Source organism: Hyperolius riggenbachi, chromosome 2 (genome assembly GCF_040937935.1).
Source record: "Hyperolius riggenbachi isolate aHypRig1 chromosome 2, aHypRig1.pri, whole genome shotgun sequence".
NCBI lineage: Eukaryota > Metazoa > Chordata > Amphibia > Anura > Hyperoliidae > Hyperolius > Hyperolius riggenbachi.
In genome coordinates, this window is record NC_090647.1 from 501,147,069 (window position 1) to 501,159,618 (window position 12,550).

At 46.2% G+C, this 12,550-nt stretch overlaps 1 protein-coding gene and 1 long non-coding RNA gene across 5 annotated transcripts in view; one reads left to right on the forward strand and one right to left on the reverse strand.

Moving 5' to 3' along the window:
- The window catches only part of EPCIP (exosomal polycystin 1 interacting protein), a 68,772-nt gene extending 56,613 nt beyond the window's left edge, over positions 1 to 12,159 (forward strand). For all 4 annotated transcript variants that reach the window (XM_068266091.1, XM_068266090.1, XM_068266087.1 and 1 more), the window contains exon 2: positions 11,399 to 12,159. In XM_068266091.1, the coding sequence (XP_068122192.1) occupies positions 11,477 to 12,121 (645 nt within the window). In that variant the 5' untranslated portion in view covers positions 11,399 to 11,476 and the 3' untranslated portion in view covers positions 12,122 to 12,159. The remainder of the gene's footprint in view (positions 1 to 11,398) is intronic.
- LOC137544985 (uncharacterized) overlaps positions 1 to 12,550 on the reverse strand; it is a 30,349-nt gene that overhangs the window by 3,898 nt on the left and 13,901 nt on the right. The window lies entirely within an intron of this gene.

A 12,550-nucleotide genomic window follows, 5' to 3' on the forward strand; every position in this document is an offset into this window, starting at 1 on the left:
CGATTGTCGTGAACGCGGCGGCATCCCCAGGACCACTTTAAGCCAATTGGCGTGAAGTCCTGGGGCAGTGTTTTGCAGGAGATCGCGCGCGCACGCATCTCCGCTCCGTCATCAGTCTCCCAGCAGCGAAGCCGTCTATTTACACTGTACAGCGCTGCAATCTACGGCATGGCTGTCCGTTGGAGAGGCACAGAGAGTGATCGGCTCTCATAGGCTGATGTCTATGAGAGCCGATCGCTGGGATTGGCTGGCAGGGGGGAGGGAGGGTTTAAAAAATGGTATATATATTCATAAAAACAAAAACAAATAAATAAACAAACATCCTAGCAGGGATTAAAGCCCACCAACAGAAATCTCTGTTGGTGAGCAGATCTCTGTTGGTGGGCAGAAAAGGGGGGGAATCACTTGTGTGCTGAGTTGTACGGCCCTGCAGCAAGGCCTTAAAGCTGCAATGGCCTAATTTGTAAAACATGGCCAGGTCACTAGGGGGGTTTAAGCCCGTGGTCTTTAATTGGTTAAGACCTCTAAAGTCAGATTTTGTTTTGTTGGTAGAGCAGAGGTCTTATAACTAGTCATACCTTCTTAGGGTTAAGTAAAGGGTCCACCCCCTTGTGTATACAAATTGTTTCAACTGTAGTACTTAGTAAAGTATTCTGTCATCTGTTGTATATTCCAGGGGTGTTCCTAGGATCCTAAGAGTTCCGAGGCACTGTTGGGCACTCCAGCTGAAAAATGGGTGTGACCACACACCAGAATGTGGATGGGGTCATGGGTGGAGCCAAATTTACATGAACTTAACAGTCTAAGTAGGCCTGCCCAGCAAAATGTTGAATGAAGCCCCTTCTCCATTAATACAACCACCGCTCCCCCCAATTCAGCATATCAGATAAATAGGCAGTATTACTTAAACATAACTAGGCAACTAACATAACTAGGTATGGCTTCTGTGCTGGCTTGTCTGGCTGGCTGCTGGGCAGGCTGGCCTGATGCCAGGTTATCTGGCAGTTACCGCATAGCATTCCCTAACTTTTTAGTGGGCCTCCTCCCATGCTCCCAGCATGCCCACCATTAAGACACCAACTCCCAGCATGCCCCAATAGAAGGACCACAGCTCCCTGCATGCCCCCATAAAGGCATCACAGCAACCAGCATACCCCCAATTGATGCACCACAGCTCCCAGCATGCCCACCATTGAGGCACCACAGCTGACTCTGCCTGGGGGACATCCAGAACACCTCAGAATAGATCCACGTGCCACTGATCTTTGGGGCTAGCAACGCCTTGGGTATATTCTACTTTGTTACATCACATACCTGAATAATCTGCCCATCAGCTTAATCCAGATAGGAGAGAAACTAAGTTGTGCGCAGCTACAAGCACATTTGGCGCATGTAAACAATGTTTGTCAAGCACATGGCTTACGAACGTTGTTATATTCAATTATCATCTTTATTATTACTAGAATTTGCTTTGTACAATTTTAGGTTTATTAGGACTTTAAAACTGGACTCCAGGTGCAGATTTTTTTTGCCTTTGAAATGTGGCTGCCATGTGTATTACAAAACAACAAACCCCAAACATTCTTAAAATGGAAGTTACTTTTATGCCAACACTTCAATCACAAACCTGTAAAACTAGGTATGCAAACCCCTTACTTTCAGGACTACTGTTACATTTTTTTATATCAAAGGAAATACAACCAAAGCTACATGCACACTACAAATACTTGCAGCCTAAAAATATGGGGCCTATTTAAAAAAGCAGCATGTAAGGTCTGTTTTTTGTATTCCGAAAATCCAATGATTTCAATAGCATTCAGAAACCATCTGTGTGGGAGTGTGCTAACCCCTCCCACCTATTTTTTTGTTTTTTGTTTCTGTAAGTTTAACCCTCTGGGGGATAATCCCGAGCTGAGCTCGGGGTAAGCCGCCACAGAGGATTTCTCAGGCCCTGGTGGGCCGATTTGCATAATTTTTTTTTGTTGCACGCAGCTAGCACTTTGCTAGCTGCATGTATATATCGATCGCCGCCGCTCCGCGATGATTCGCCGCTACCCGCCGTGCCGCTCCGCTCCCCAAGACCCCGTGCGCAGCCTGGCCAATCAGTGCCAGGCAGCGCTGAGGGGTGGATCGGGACTCCCTCTGACGTCACGACGTCGATGACGTCATCCCGATCGTCGCCATGGCGACGGGGGGAGCCAAACAGGAAATCCCGTTCTGAACGGGATTTCCTGTTTGCTTTGATTGCCGGAGGCGATCGGAGGGGGTGGGGGGATCACAGCGGCCCCGGGCTCGCTACATGATTTAAAAAATAAAAAATTTTTTTAAATAGTGCTGCGCCACCTCCTGGGCGATATAATTGTATCCCCCAGGAGGTTAAAGTGGGAGGAAACTCCATATGAACTGAAAACAATAATTTAAAAAAAAATCATCCAATAAGAAATTATTTATTTAGCTTACCTATCCAGTTATTTTACATGTTCACTGTCAGATTTAGGAGAAATACGATATGTTAAAAAAAAAAAGGCATATTTCTGCTGGTTTCCATCTTTACTGTTTTTCTGTTATGCCAAAAGTGACATCACGTCTGCCCTTTTCTTTTTTTCTCAAGCCCTGGGTTAATTTTCCGTCCCTATTACCACAGCTTACTGTGCCTCCCACTGCAAACCGAGACAACAAGCTTACATCACTCACTGGCCTCAATTCACTAAGCATTTTAGACTAATCTACCGATGGTTTTTAGTCTACTGATGGTTTGGTGTAATGTTTTAGGCCTGGTGCACACCAAAACCCGCTTGCAGATCCGCAAAATGCTAGCAGATTTTGAAATGCTTTTTCTTTTTTTTCTGTAGCGTTTCAGCTAGCATTTTGCGGTTTTGTGAAGCGTTTTTGGTGTAGTAGATTTCATATATTGTTACAGTAAAGCTGTTACTGAACAGCTTCTGTAACAAAAACGCCTGCAAAACCGCTCTGAACTGCCGTTTTTCAGAGCGGTTTGCGTTTTTTCTTTTTTTTTTGTAACTCTGTTTTTTATTGAGATCAAATAAGTGGAGATACAGGTACAAACGTTATCATTAAAGATTGATTGACATTAGGTTACAAAACGTGACTTAGGGGGTTCAGTATTACACTTAAATTTACATATGGAAGATGTTATGCTCCATAAGGTGAGTATTGACCGTACGTACATCTGGGTTTTAGTCCATTAGTCCATTTCCCATGAAGGGTAACCTTTTTTTTTCATGTACCTGTTAAGCTTATGGGAGAGAAAAGTAAGAGAAAAAAAAAAAGAACATTGTACATTTGAACAACAGTTGAAATCAGTTGAAAACAAGGGACGAGGGAAAAGGAAGGTGGAAGAACATTAATGCTTTTAGAGGCGTAGGTTAAAAGGTTTGACCCAGAGGTGCCTGGGGAGGCTATTAAGGACGGTGGTGGTGTCAGGTTGGTTCCTACTCTTAGCAAAAAAGGAGTATTACAGGGTTGTGGGAAAAGATGAGCCCTAATGGGGTCCAGGTTTTTTGTGGAGGGGGGTGGGACTAGTTAGTTAGGGTCAAAGTGGTTCTCCCAAGGGCCCCATATTTTGTCAAAGCGAGCCTCAGTGTCTCTTAGAGAAGCAGTAAGTTTCTCCATTAATTTGACCCACTTTATTTTATTAATGACTTCGGATAGTTCTGGGGGAGCAATGTTTTTCCAATTAGAAGAGATAGTTAGTCTAGCGGCTGTTAAGATGCGTATGATTAATATTCTCTGGAATTTTTGGATTAGAGGGGCTGATTTGCCCAATAACATAAACATGGGGTCCAAGGGTATAGTCACCTCTAAAACTTGAAATATTAGGTTCTGAATACTCAGCCAGAATGGGGTAAGGATAGGGCAAGACCAAAAAATATGGTCGAGTGTTCCCTTGAGTCCACAGCCACGCCAACATAAATCTGAAGCACCAGGATAGATGCGGGAAAGTTGGTCGGGGGTTAAGTACCATCTAAACAAAATTTTATAGATGTTTTCTTTGATTTGGACACACATTGAGGAGTCTTTGGCGTTCTGCCAGATGGAGTCCCAGTCAGAGGGAGAGATAGGTTGTGCCAAGGCGGATTCCCATTTTGTCATATAGGGGTGATTAGGAGTATTAGAATAGGAATTTGTAGAAAGGAGGATATAAATTTGGGAGATCAGGCCCTTCTGATGGCCTTTTTGCAGGCACAGATTCTCAAAAGCTGTGGCACGATCTATGTCCGTCCGAGCGGGTAGGATTGATCTTATGAAGTGGGAAATTTGGTTATATTCTAAGAAGAGGCTCGCAGAAGGGGAACATTTTTCACTTAGTTGGGAGTAAGTAATGAAGGATGTAGACATTGGTCGCAGCCAGTCCTGGAGCCTAAAGAATCCCCTGGAGTACCATCGTCTCATGAAATTGTAGTCCATACCGGGTTTGAACCTGGGGTTCCCTAGAAAAGGTTGTAGTCTATATGGAGACTTCAAGCCTGCACTGTGAGCTATTTTTGACCAGATGCGTAACATAAACCTAGTTGAGGAGAGGCCCAGAGAGGCTTGGGGAGGATAGGTGTTGTTAGACCAGATACAGGAGGCTAGAGAAATTGGGAGAATTTCAGTGGATTCAATGAGAGCCCATTTAGTCCTAGCTGTAAAGTCCGAACATTCGGTTATTTGGCGAAGGTGGGTGGCCTTATAGTATTGAGCGATAAGGGGGAGGCCTAGACCTCCCTGGTCCCTCAGAGCCGTCATGACAGACCCTGCAACCCTGGGTTTGTTGCGGTTCCAGATGAATTTATTGATTTCCTTTTGGAGGGTGGTTAGTTGGGAGTAGTGTTGGGCGAACACCTGGATGTTCGGGTTCGGGCCGAACAGGCCGAACATGGGCCAGATGTTCGGCATGTTCGGCCCGAACGCCGAACTCAATGGAAGTCAATGGGACCCCCGAACATGGGGGCCCTATGGGGTCGCAGGCATAAGGGGGGAGCATGCCCCGGTCGCGGGGGGGGGTCGGAAATTCCCCCCACCCCCTCCGCTAGCGCTCCCCCCTCTGCCCGCTTCCCCATAAAAAAAGTTATAGTACCTGGTGCCTGGTAGTGGAGTGAGGAGGAGGAGGAGTCCGAGTAGCAGAGTGGCGTTGAGGCCGGGCAGCGGGCGGTTCAGCGCTAGTACCCTTGTGGTACTTCCGCCCTTTCTCTGACCTCACGTCCTCTGCATACGAGGGTACGCATCACGCGTACCCTCGTATGCGTCATCACGCAGAGGACATGAGGTCAGAGAAAGGGCGGAAGTACCACAAGGTACTAGCGCTGAACCGCCCGAACCGCCCGCTGCCCGGCCTCAACGCCACTCTGCTACTCGGACTCCTCCTCCTCCTCACTCCACTGCCAGCCACCAGGCACCAGGTACTATAACTTTTTTTATGGGGAAGCGGGCAGAGGGGGGAGCGCTAGCGGAGGGGGTGGGGGGAATTTCCGACCCCCCCCCGCGACCGGGGCATGCTCCCCCCTTATGCCTGCGACCCCATAGGGGGGCAGTATTCGGCCGAACAGGGCCCTGTTCGGCCGAACAGGGGCCCTGTTCGGCCATGCATTGAACAGTTCGGGCGAACCCCGAACAGTTTGGCCGAACACCACCAGGTGTTCGGCCGAACTCGAACATCACCCGAACAGGGTGATGTTCTGCAGAACCCGAACAGTGGCGAACACTGTTCGCCCAACACTAGTTGGGAGGAGGGTACAGGGATTGGAAGGGTTTCAAATAGGTAGAGGAGGCGGGGGAGTATGTTCATTTTTACAGAGTGTAGGCGTCCTATCCAAGAAATATGATAACATGTCCATTTATGGAGATCTTGAATGATAGAGGTGATGACTGAGGGGAAGTTATGTTTATAGAGAGAGTTGTATGAGGTAGTAAGGAAGATACCCAAGTATTTCAAAGTATGTTTTCTCCAGTTGTAGTGGTAGTTCTCTTGTAGGTTGGCCAGCGAGAAAGGGGGGATGTTGATGGGTAGAGCTTCCGTTTTATCACGGTTAAGCTTATAACCTGAGAGATCTTCGTATTCCTGGAGGATTTTATGCAATACTGGGAGAGTGGTCAGGGGCTCCACAAGGGTCAGGAGGACATCATCTGCAAATAATGAGATTTTGTGTTCCCACTGGCCCTGGGTAACCCCTCTGATGTCTGGGTTCTGGCGTATGGCACAAGCCAGGGGTTCTATGCTAATGGCAAATAAGAGAGGGGAGAGTGGGCACCCCTGTCTTGTGCCATTGCGGATAGGGAAAAAGAGGGGAGGAGCAGAGGGGAGTTTAACTGTGGTGGAAGGGTTGGAGTATAGGAAGCGTATTAGGTTGTAAAATGGGCCCGAGAAACCCTGATGTTCTAGTACTGAAAAAAGAAATAGCCAGGATAGCCTGTCAAAGGCCTTCTCTGCATCCAAACTCAGGAGCAGAGAAGGCCTCCGAGACCTCCCCATAAGTTCCACCAGGTCGATTAGCTTTCTGGTGTTGTCTCCTGCTTGTCTCCCTTGAATGAAGCCCACCTGATCATTACTGATTAATGATAGGAGGATAGGGTTAAGCCTATTGGCCATTGCCTTTGTAATTATTTTGAGGTCCGAGTTTAGAAGGGAGATGGGTCTATAGCTCTGGGGGACCAGGGGGTCCTTCCCTTGTTTGGGGATCATGGTGATGAAGGATCTTAGGAAGGAGTCCGGGGCCTGATTACCGAGCAGCAGTTTATTTCCTAGGGAGATCAAGTGGGGTAGTAGGATAGATTTAAAAGTCTTATAGTATTTATAAGTGAGGCCGTCTGGGCCTGGAGTTTTTGACGTAGGAAGGTGTTTAAACACCTCTTCAAACTCCTCTGAGGTAAACGGAGAGTTGAGAGTTGTTTGTTGGATGGTTGTGAGCTTAGGTAAGTCTAATGAGGCGAGAAACGTGGAAGTACGGGAGGAGAGCAGAGTTTCATTTTGGTGGCCTGGGAGGTTGTAGAGGCCCTTATAGTAATCAGTGAAAATTTTTGCGGTTTGGGAGGGATCGTAGTGTATAGTACCCTTGGGGTCTTTCATGGAGTAAATGTGGGCCTGGGAGCCTTTAGGGTTCAGCTTCCTAGCTAGTATTGTATGGGGTTTATTGCCCCGTTCAAAGAATAACTGTCTGGTCCAGCGGAGGCTTTTTTCTAATTGAGCGGATTGAAGCTGTTTAATTTCTAGCTTAATGGATTGGATGTGTGTAAAGTTCTCAGGAGTAGAATAATTCTTAAATAGATCTTGAGCTTCTGAGAGTTTCTTATAGAGAGCCTGCAGCTGAGAATTGGTTAGGCGTTTTCTTTTAGTTCCTTCTTGGATAAGAAGGCCTCTGATATAAGCCTTATGGGCCTCCCAGGCCGTACCAAACGATGTGACAGAAGGGATGTTAATATCAAAAAATGACTGAAGGTCCCCTGATAGTTTAGATACCAGAGTCTTATCTTGTAGTAGAGATTCATTGATCCTCCAATGAAAGGGTTTATGGGGGGAGATGTTCCACTGGAGGTCTATTGAGACACCTTGGTGATCTGTCCAAGCTAGGGGGTGTATGTGGGAGTCTGATAGGATGGAGACTATTGGAGAAGGAGCGAAAAAATAGTCCAACCTAGAGTGGGAGGCATGCGGTGGAGAGAAAAAGGTATATTCTACTGATGTAGGGTGAGCTATTCTCCACAGGTCTAGGAGACTGTATTTTCTCATAAGGACTCTAAATTGCCTAGCGTTTCGTTGGTGAAGTGGAGAAGGGGTGGAACCAGGGGGGGATAATCTATCTAGTTGTGAGGAGAAGGCTAAATTAAAGTCTCCTCCTAAAACTAGGGGGCCTTCAGTCATCTTCTGTAGCTTAACTAGAAAAGAAGAGAGAAATGAAGTCTGATTTACATTTGGGACATAAACATTTGCCAGGGTTACTGGTTTACCTGCTAAGTTACCTATTAGTATCAGGTATCTTCCTTGGGGGTCTGAGATCGTACGTGATACCCTGAGGGGAACCCCTTTTTTAACTAGGATCGCAACCCCTGCCTTCTTTTGGGGGCCTGATGCTAGGAATATTTCCGTGAAGAGTTTGCTATAAATCCGTGGGGGATCAGCTTTCCTGAAATGGGTCTCCTGGATCATGGCTATATCCACCCCAAGCCTCCTGAGATCTTTTAAGAGGGCAAATCTTTTTTGGGGGGTGTTAAGCCCCTTAGCATTTACAGTAAGACATTTAACCATTGTCATAGAGGGTGTTTGTTATGTGGAAAATTGAGAGGAACCAACCTGGATGAAAAAGAAAAGGGTCAAACCTTGGGAAGAATAATAATGATAAAACAATAAGAACATTCAGATTAATAACTATTATAAGAACCAAAATGTTGCCACTGTAAAAAATGTGGCTCAACAACAGGGCGGCAAAAATAAGCCACCAAGGTGAGGGGCCCCAGTAGAGGGGGGTCCGTAAGGAAACCCCTGGACTGGAATACCTCCTGAGGAACATACCGGGTAGCCCGTAGACCGCCCAGGAGAGGGAGCTTCTCTATGAGACCTCCTGGAGTATCTTAACCTGCTAAATAAGCAAATTAACAGGGAGAGAGCTATACAAAACTTATATAGGTAGACCTTTAGATCCTGAGTGGAGAACGCCTCCTGTCAGCTCCGGTTTTAACGAGGAGCCAGAGGCTGCTTGTCCAGAGTGATCGAGGCGCCAATGGGAAGGTTAAGTTCAGGTTTGCTGAGCCTCCATCTCCTCTTGGGTGTTTTGGGAAGAGAGGCTACGCAGGGGGACCTTGGACCATTCGGATATGTGCCGGACCTTGCGTGGTGGGGAAGATTCCGGTGATCTGTGTCTAGAAGATGAGGGTTGAAGAGGGAGTCGTAGGCCCATTTGTTTCAGGAAAAAATCAGCATCATCAACATCAGTAAGAGTAAATGTCACCCCTTTCCTAGTGACCGAGAGTCTGAAAGGGAATCCCCACTTATAAGGAATCTTCGCTTCTTGTAAGAGTTGAGTGACGGGTCGGAGAGCCCTACGTTTAGCCAGCGTAATCAGGGAGAGATCATTGTAAATAGCGATGGTGTCTCCTTTAAAGTCCACCGAGGAGATGTTGCGGAGGGCTTTGAATATGGCTTCTTTTGCCTCGTAGTAGTGTAGCCGTATAACAACGTCTTTTGGTCTGCCCGCGGAGGCCTGCCTTTCCCCCAGCGCCCTGTGGGCCCTATCCATTCTCCATAGTTCCTGTGGAAGGTCAGGTACAATTGTTTGAAAAAGTTCCAGAAGGTGAGAGTTCAAGTTCTCGTTAGAGACTTGCATGGAGATGCCCTTTACCCTGATGTTTTGCCTGCGCTCTCTGTTTTCTATATCTTCATGTCCCGAGCGTAAGCTCTTCAGGTCTGAGAACATAATGCGCTGGTCGTCCTCCATATTTGTTTGCTTTTGCACTATGGAGTCAACTTTGGATTCAAGGGCGTTAGTGCGGTCTCCTATTTCAGTAATTTCTGCTTTCAGATCTTTCACAGCGGAAAGTATTAAAGTCTGGAGGGAAGTGTAAAGCGAGTGGTAATGCTTTTGGAAAGCTGAGTCCAGTATTGCTGTTGTCACCAGTTCAGTCTGGGTGTTAGTACCTGGTTGTGATGCGCCTTCCACGAGGGGCTGGGCAGGCAGGTCGGCGCCATCTTGGAGAGCGGGAGGGCAGAGGAATCTGTCCATTGCGCCTGTCGTCCCCGTTTTGCCTGGGGCTTTGGTGGCCATATCTGCCGGTGCCTGGGTGTTGAGGCAGGAGGAACGGAGGGTAGCCGCGCTGTGGAGTGGGCTGGATGCGGAGATGCGGCTGATATAAGCGGCGGTGTTACGGGAGCTCTTCTCCTAAGCGGCCATCTTGGCGTAGCCCGCGCATGCGCCTTCCGGTTTGCGTTTTTTCTATTCTTTACATTGGAGGCAGAAACGCCTCCGCAATCCAAAATCTGCAGCAGCCCGGGAGTATGCGTTTCTGCAAAACGCCTCCCGCTCTGGTGTGCACCAGCCCATTGAAATACATTAACCAAGCGTTTTCACATCCGCAAGCGGATCGAAAAACGCTGCCGAACCGCTCTGGTGTGCACTAGGCCTCTGACCTGTTTTTAGACCTGATCTAAAACATTCGGTAATTACGTCAGTAAAGCAGGGGAAATGATCAAAAGATGCAATTCACAAAGTCAAACAAGGAGTAACCACGCCCACTTTTTCTGTCAGAGCTTACACCAGCTGATTTCTGTCGGTAAAGTAATTCTGTGAGGTATTTTAGACGTAAGGATGGAACCTTTTGAATTAATTATGCAGGAGTTTAATTGTAAGCAGAGGAGAGCTCATCAGAGGAGAAGAATGTCAGTCATACAGTAGCTACTCATTTGTGAATTGCATCTTTTGATCATTTCCCCTGCTTTATCGATCTAATTACCAAATGTTTTACACCAAGTCTAAAACATTTGATGATTATTAGTGAATTCCCTTTTGATGCAACTAATTTACACCAAACCATCAGTTGACTAAAAACCATCAGTAGACTAGTCTAAACTGCTTAGTGAATTGTGTAAACTCTTCAAATGGTTATGCCTGGTACACGCCAAGCAATTTCCCATCTGATACACCGATTGAATTTATTATTTCCTACAAGTTCAATCTGACATTCGATCGTTTTTTTTCTGACCATTTTTGTATAGAAGTGATTGGAAATTCAATCAGAAAAACAATTGGAAATGAGATCAGACCTGTTAGAGTTAATCGATGAAACCTGCGTATCTAAGGGGAAATTGCATAGTGTGTACCAGGTATTAGGGGAGATTCAATTACCCCCTGATGATAGTGTCCTTATATTATTAAAAATAGGAAGCTTCCTGTTATTTGCATGCTGAGAGAGGCTTATTATTGTAACTAAAAAAACTTCCCACAATCCCGCTGGCACTGCACAGTTCCTGCACTTAGGCAAAGGCACTCATATGAGGCAAAAAAAAAATGGGGGACAAGTAGGGACCTATTTTTTTTTTGGGGGGGGGGGGGGGGGGAGAGAAACACATATTTTTAGGGAACTTACGATTTGTTGGCAATTTTTCATTTTTGGATGATAAAGGACTTATCACAGGTGCTCAGAAAAAGTTTTTTTAGAAAAGCGATGACCCTCAGAGGAGAAGCTAGCAGTGCATTCCTCTGACCCTATTTATTCTAAAAGAGCAAAGACGGCAGATGGTCTTAGAGAGGGTGACACAGGACATTAGTACAGCAATGTAAGGACCCAAATTAAAATATTTTCTTATAATAAATGATGTTCAATCTCAGCCAGACAGCTTGAAACGCCCTGATTACCTATTACTATAACAGGAGCCACAATGTAATGAACCTCTGTGTATTCTTGTTTTCAGAGACACACTGCTCCGTGGAGCCTCCAATGGATGAAGTAGTGCTTCTGGAAGTTCAGCAGATTCTCCATTAGGATATCAATGTCCATCTCTAGTCATCATCACTTGTTACTAGGCTTCCTGGGTCTCTGCATTCTCAAAAGCCTTGCGCTCAGCCAGAACCACACACTGATATTCTCCAAGGAAAACAACTTCCGTAACTGTAGCTGCTCCATCGACATTCAAAGCTGCGACTACAGCCTGGCCAACCTGATGTGTAACTGCAAAACCATCTCCCTCACAAAGAACAAGACCAGGCTGAGCTACCATGGCGACCTCACGGTCTGGTTCTCTGACACCTCCACTCTGGGGAAGCTGGTCAATTTCACTTTTGTGCACAGTCTGAAACTCGCACTGTGTGGCAATACGACTCTGCCTACAGAATATCTGGCCATCCTGGGTCTCCACCACCTCCGGGTGCAGACAGATGCCAAGCTGGAACAAAGCCTGACCCTACACAACGGCAGCGATCCATGGACCAGTGACCGGCCGTGCCCTACGTCCAGAGACAGGCGGTCGCCAATTCACATTTCCTACCTGGACACTTCTGTGTTTAACAAGCTTGCTTTGCTGAAATCGTACAGTGTGGAGAATGTTTCCAGTATCTTGGAACACTTTCCAAATTTGCCCTTTTCTAGCTTGATGGTGGCAGCAAACAAGAGTTATATTGTGACGTTAATCTACTAATGGAAAGTGATTTCAATTGAAATAAAATGGTACTTTTTAAAGCATCAAACGAGTTTTTGTTGCAATGACAGGTACAATGACAAATTATGGGGTCCCACAATATTTATGGGGTCCTTACTGTCTAGGCACAAATCAGCAGTAGCATTGGTTTGAGAACCAATTTGGTATTCTGCAACAGGAGCTCTTTTCACATGAATGGTGGTGGTCATAGCTATATTATGGTTGGGAAATAATATTTTATGTTGGTTGTGGTCATAATTATGTTATGGAGGGGAGACAGTATTTTATGTTGGTGGTGGTCATACCTATATTATGGGGGGCAGTATTTTATGTTGGAGGATGGGTATAGCTATGTTATAGAGTAGGGACAGTATTTTATGTTGGAGGATGGGTATAGCTATGTTATAGAGGGGGGACAGTATTTTATGT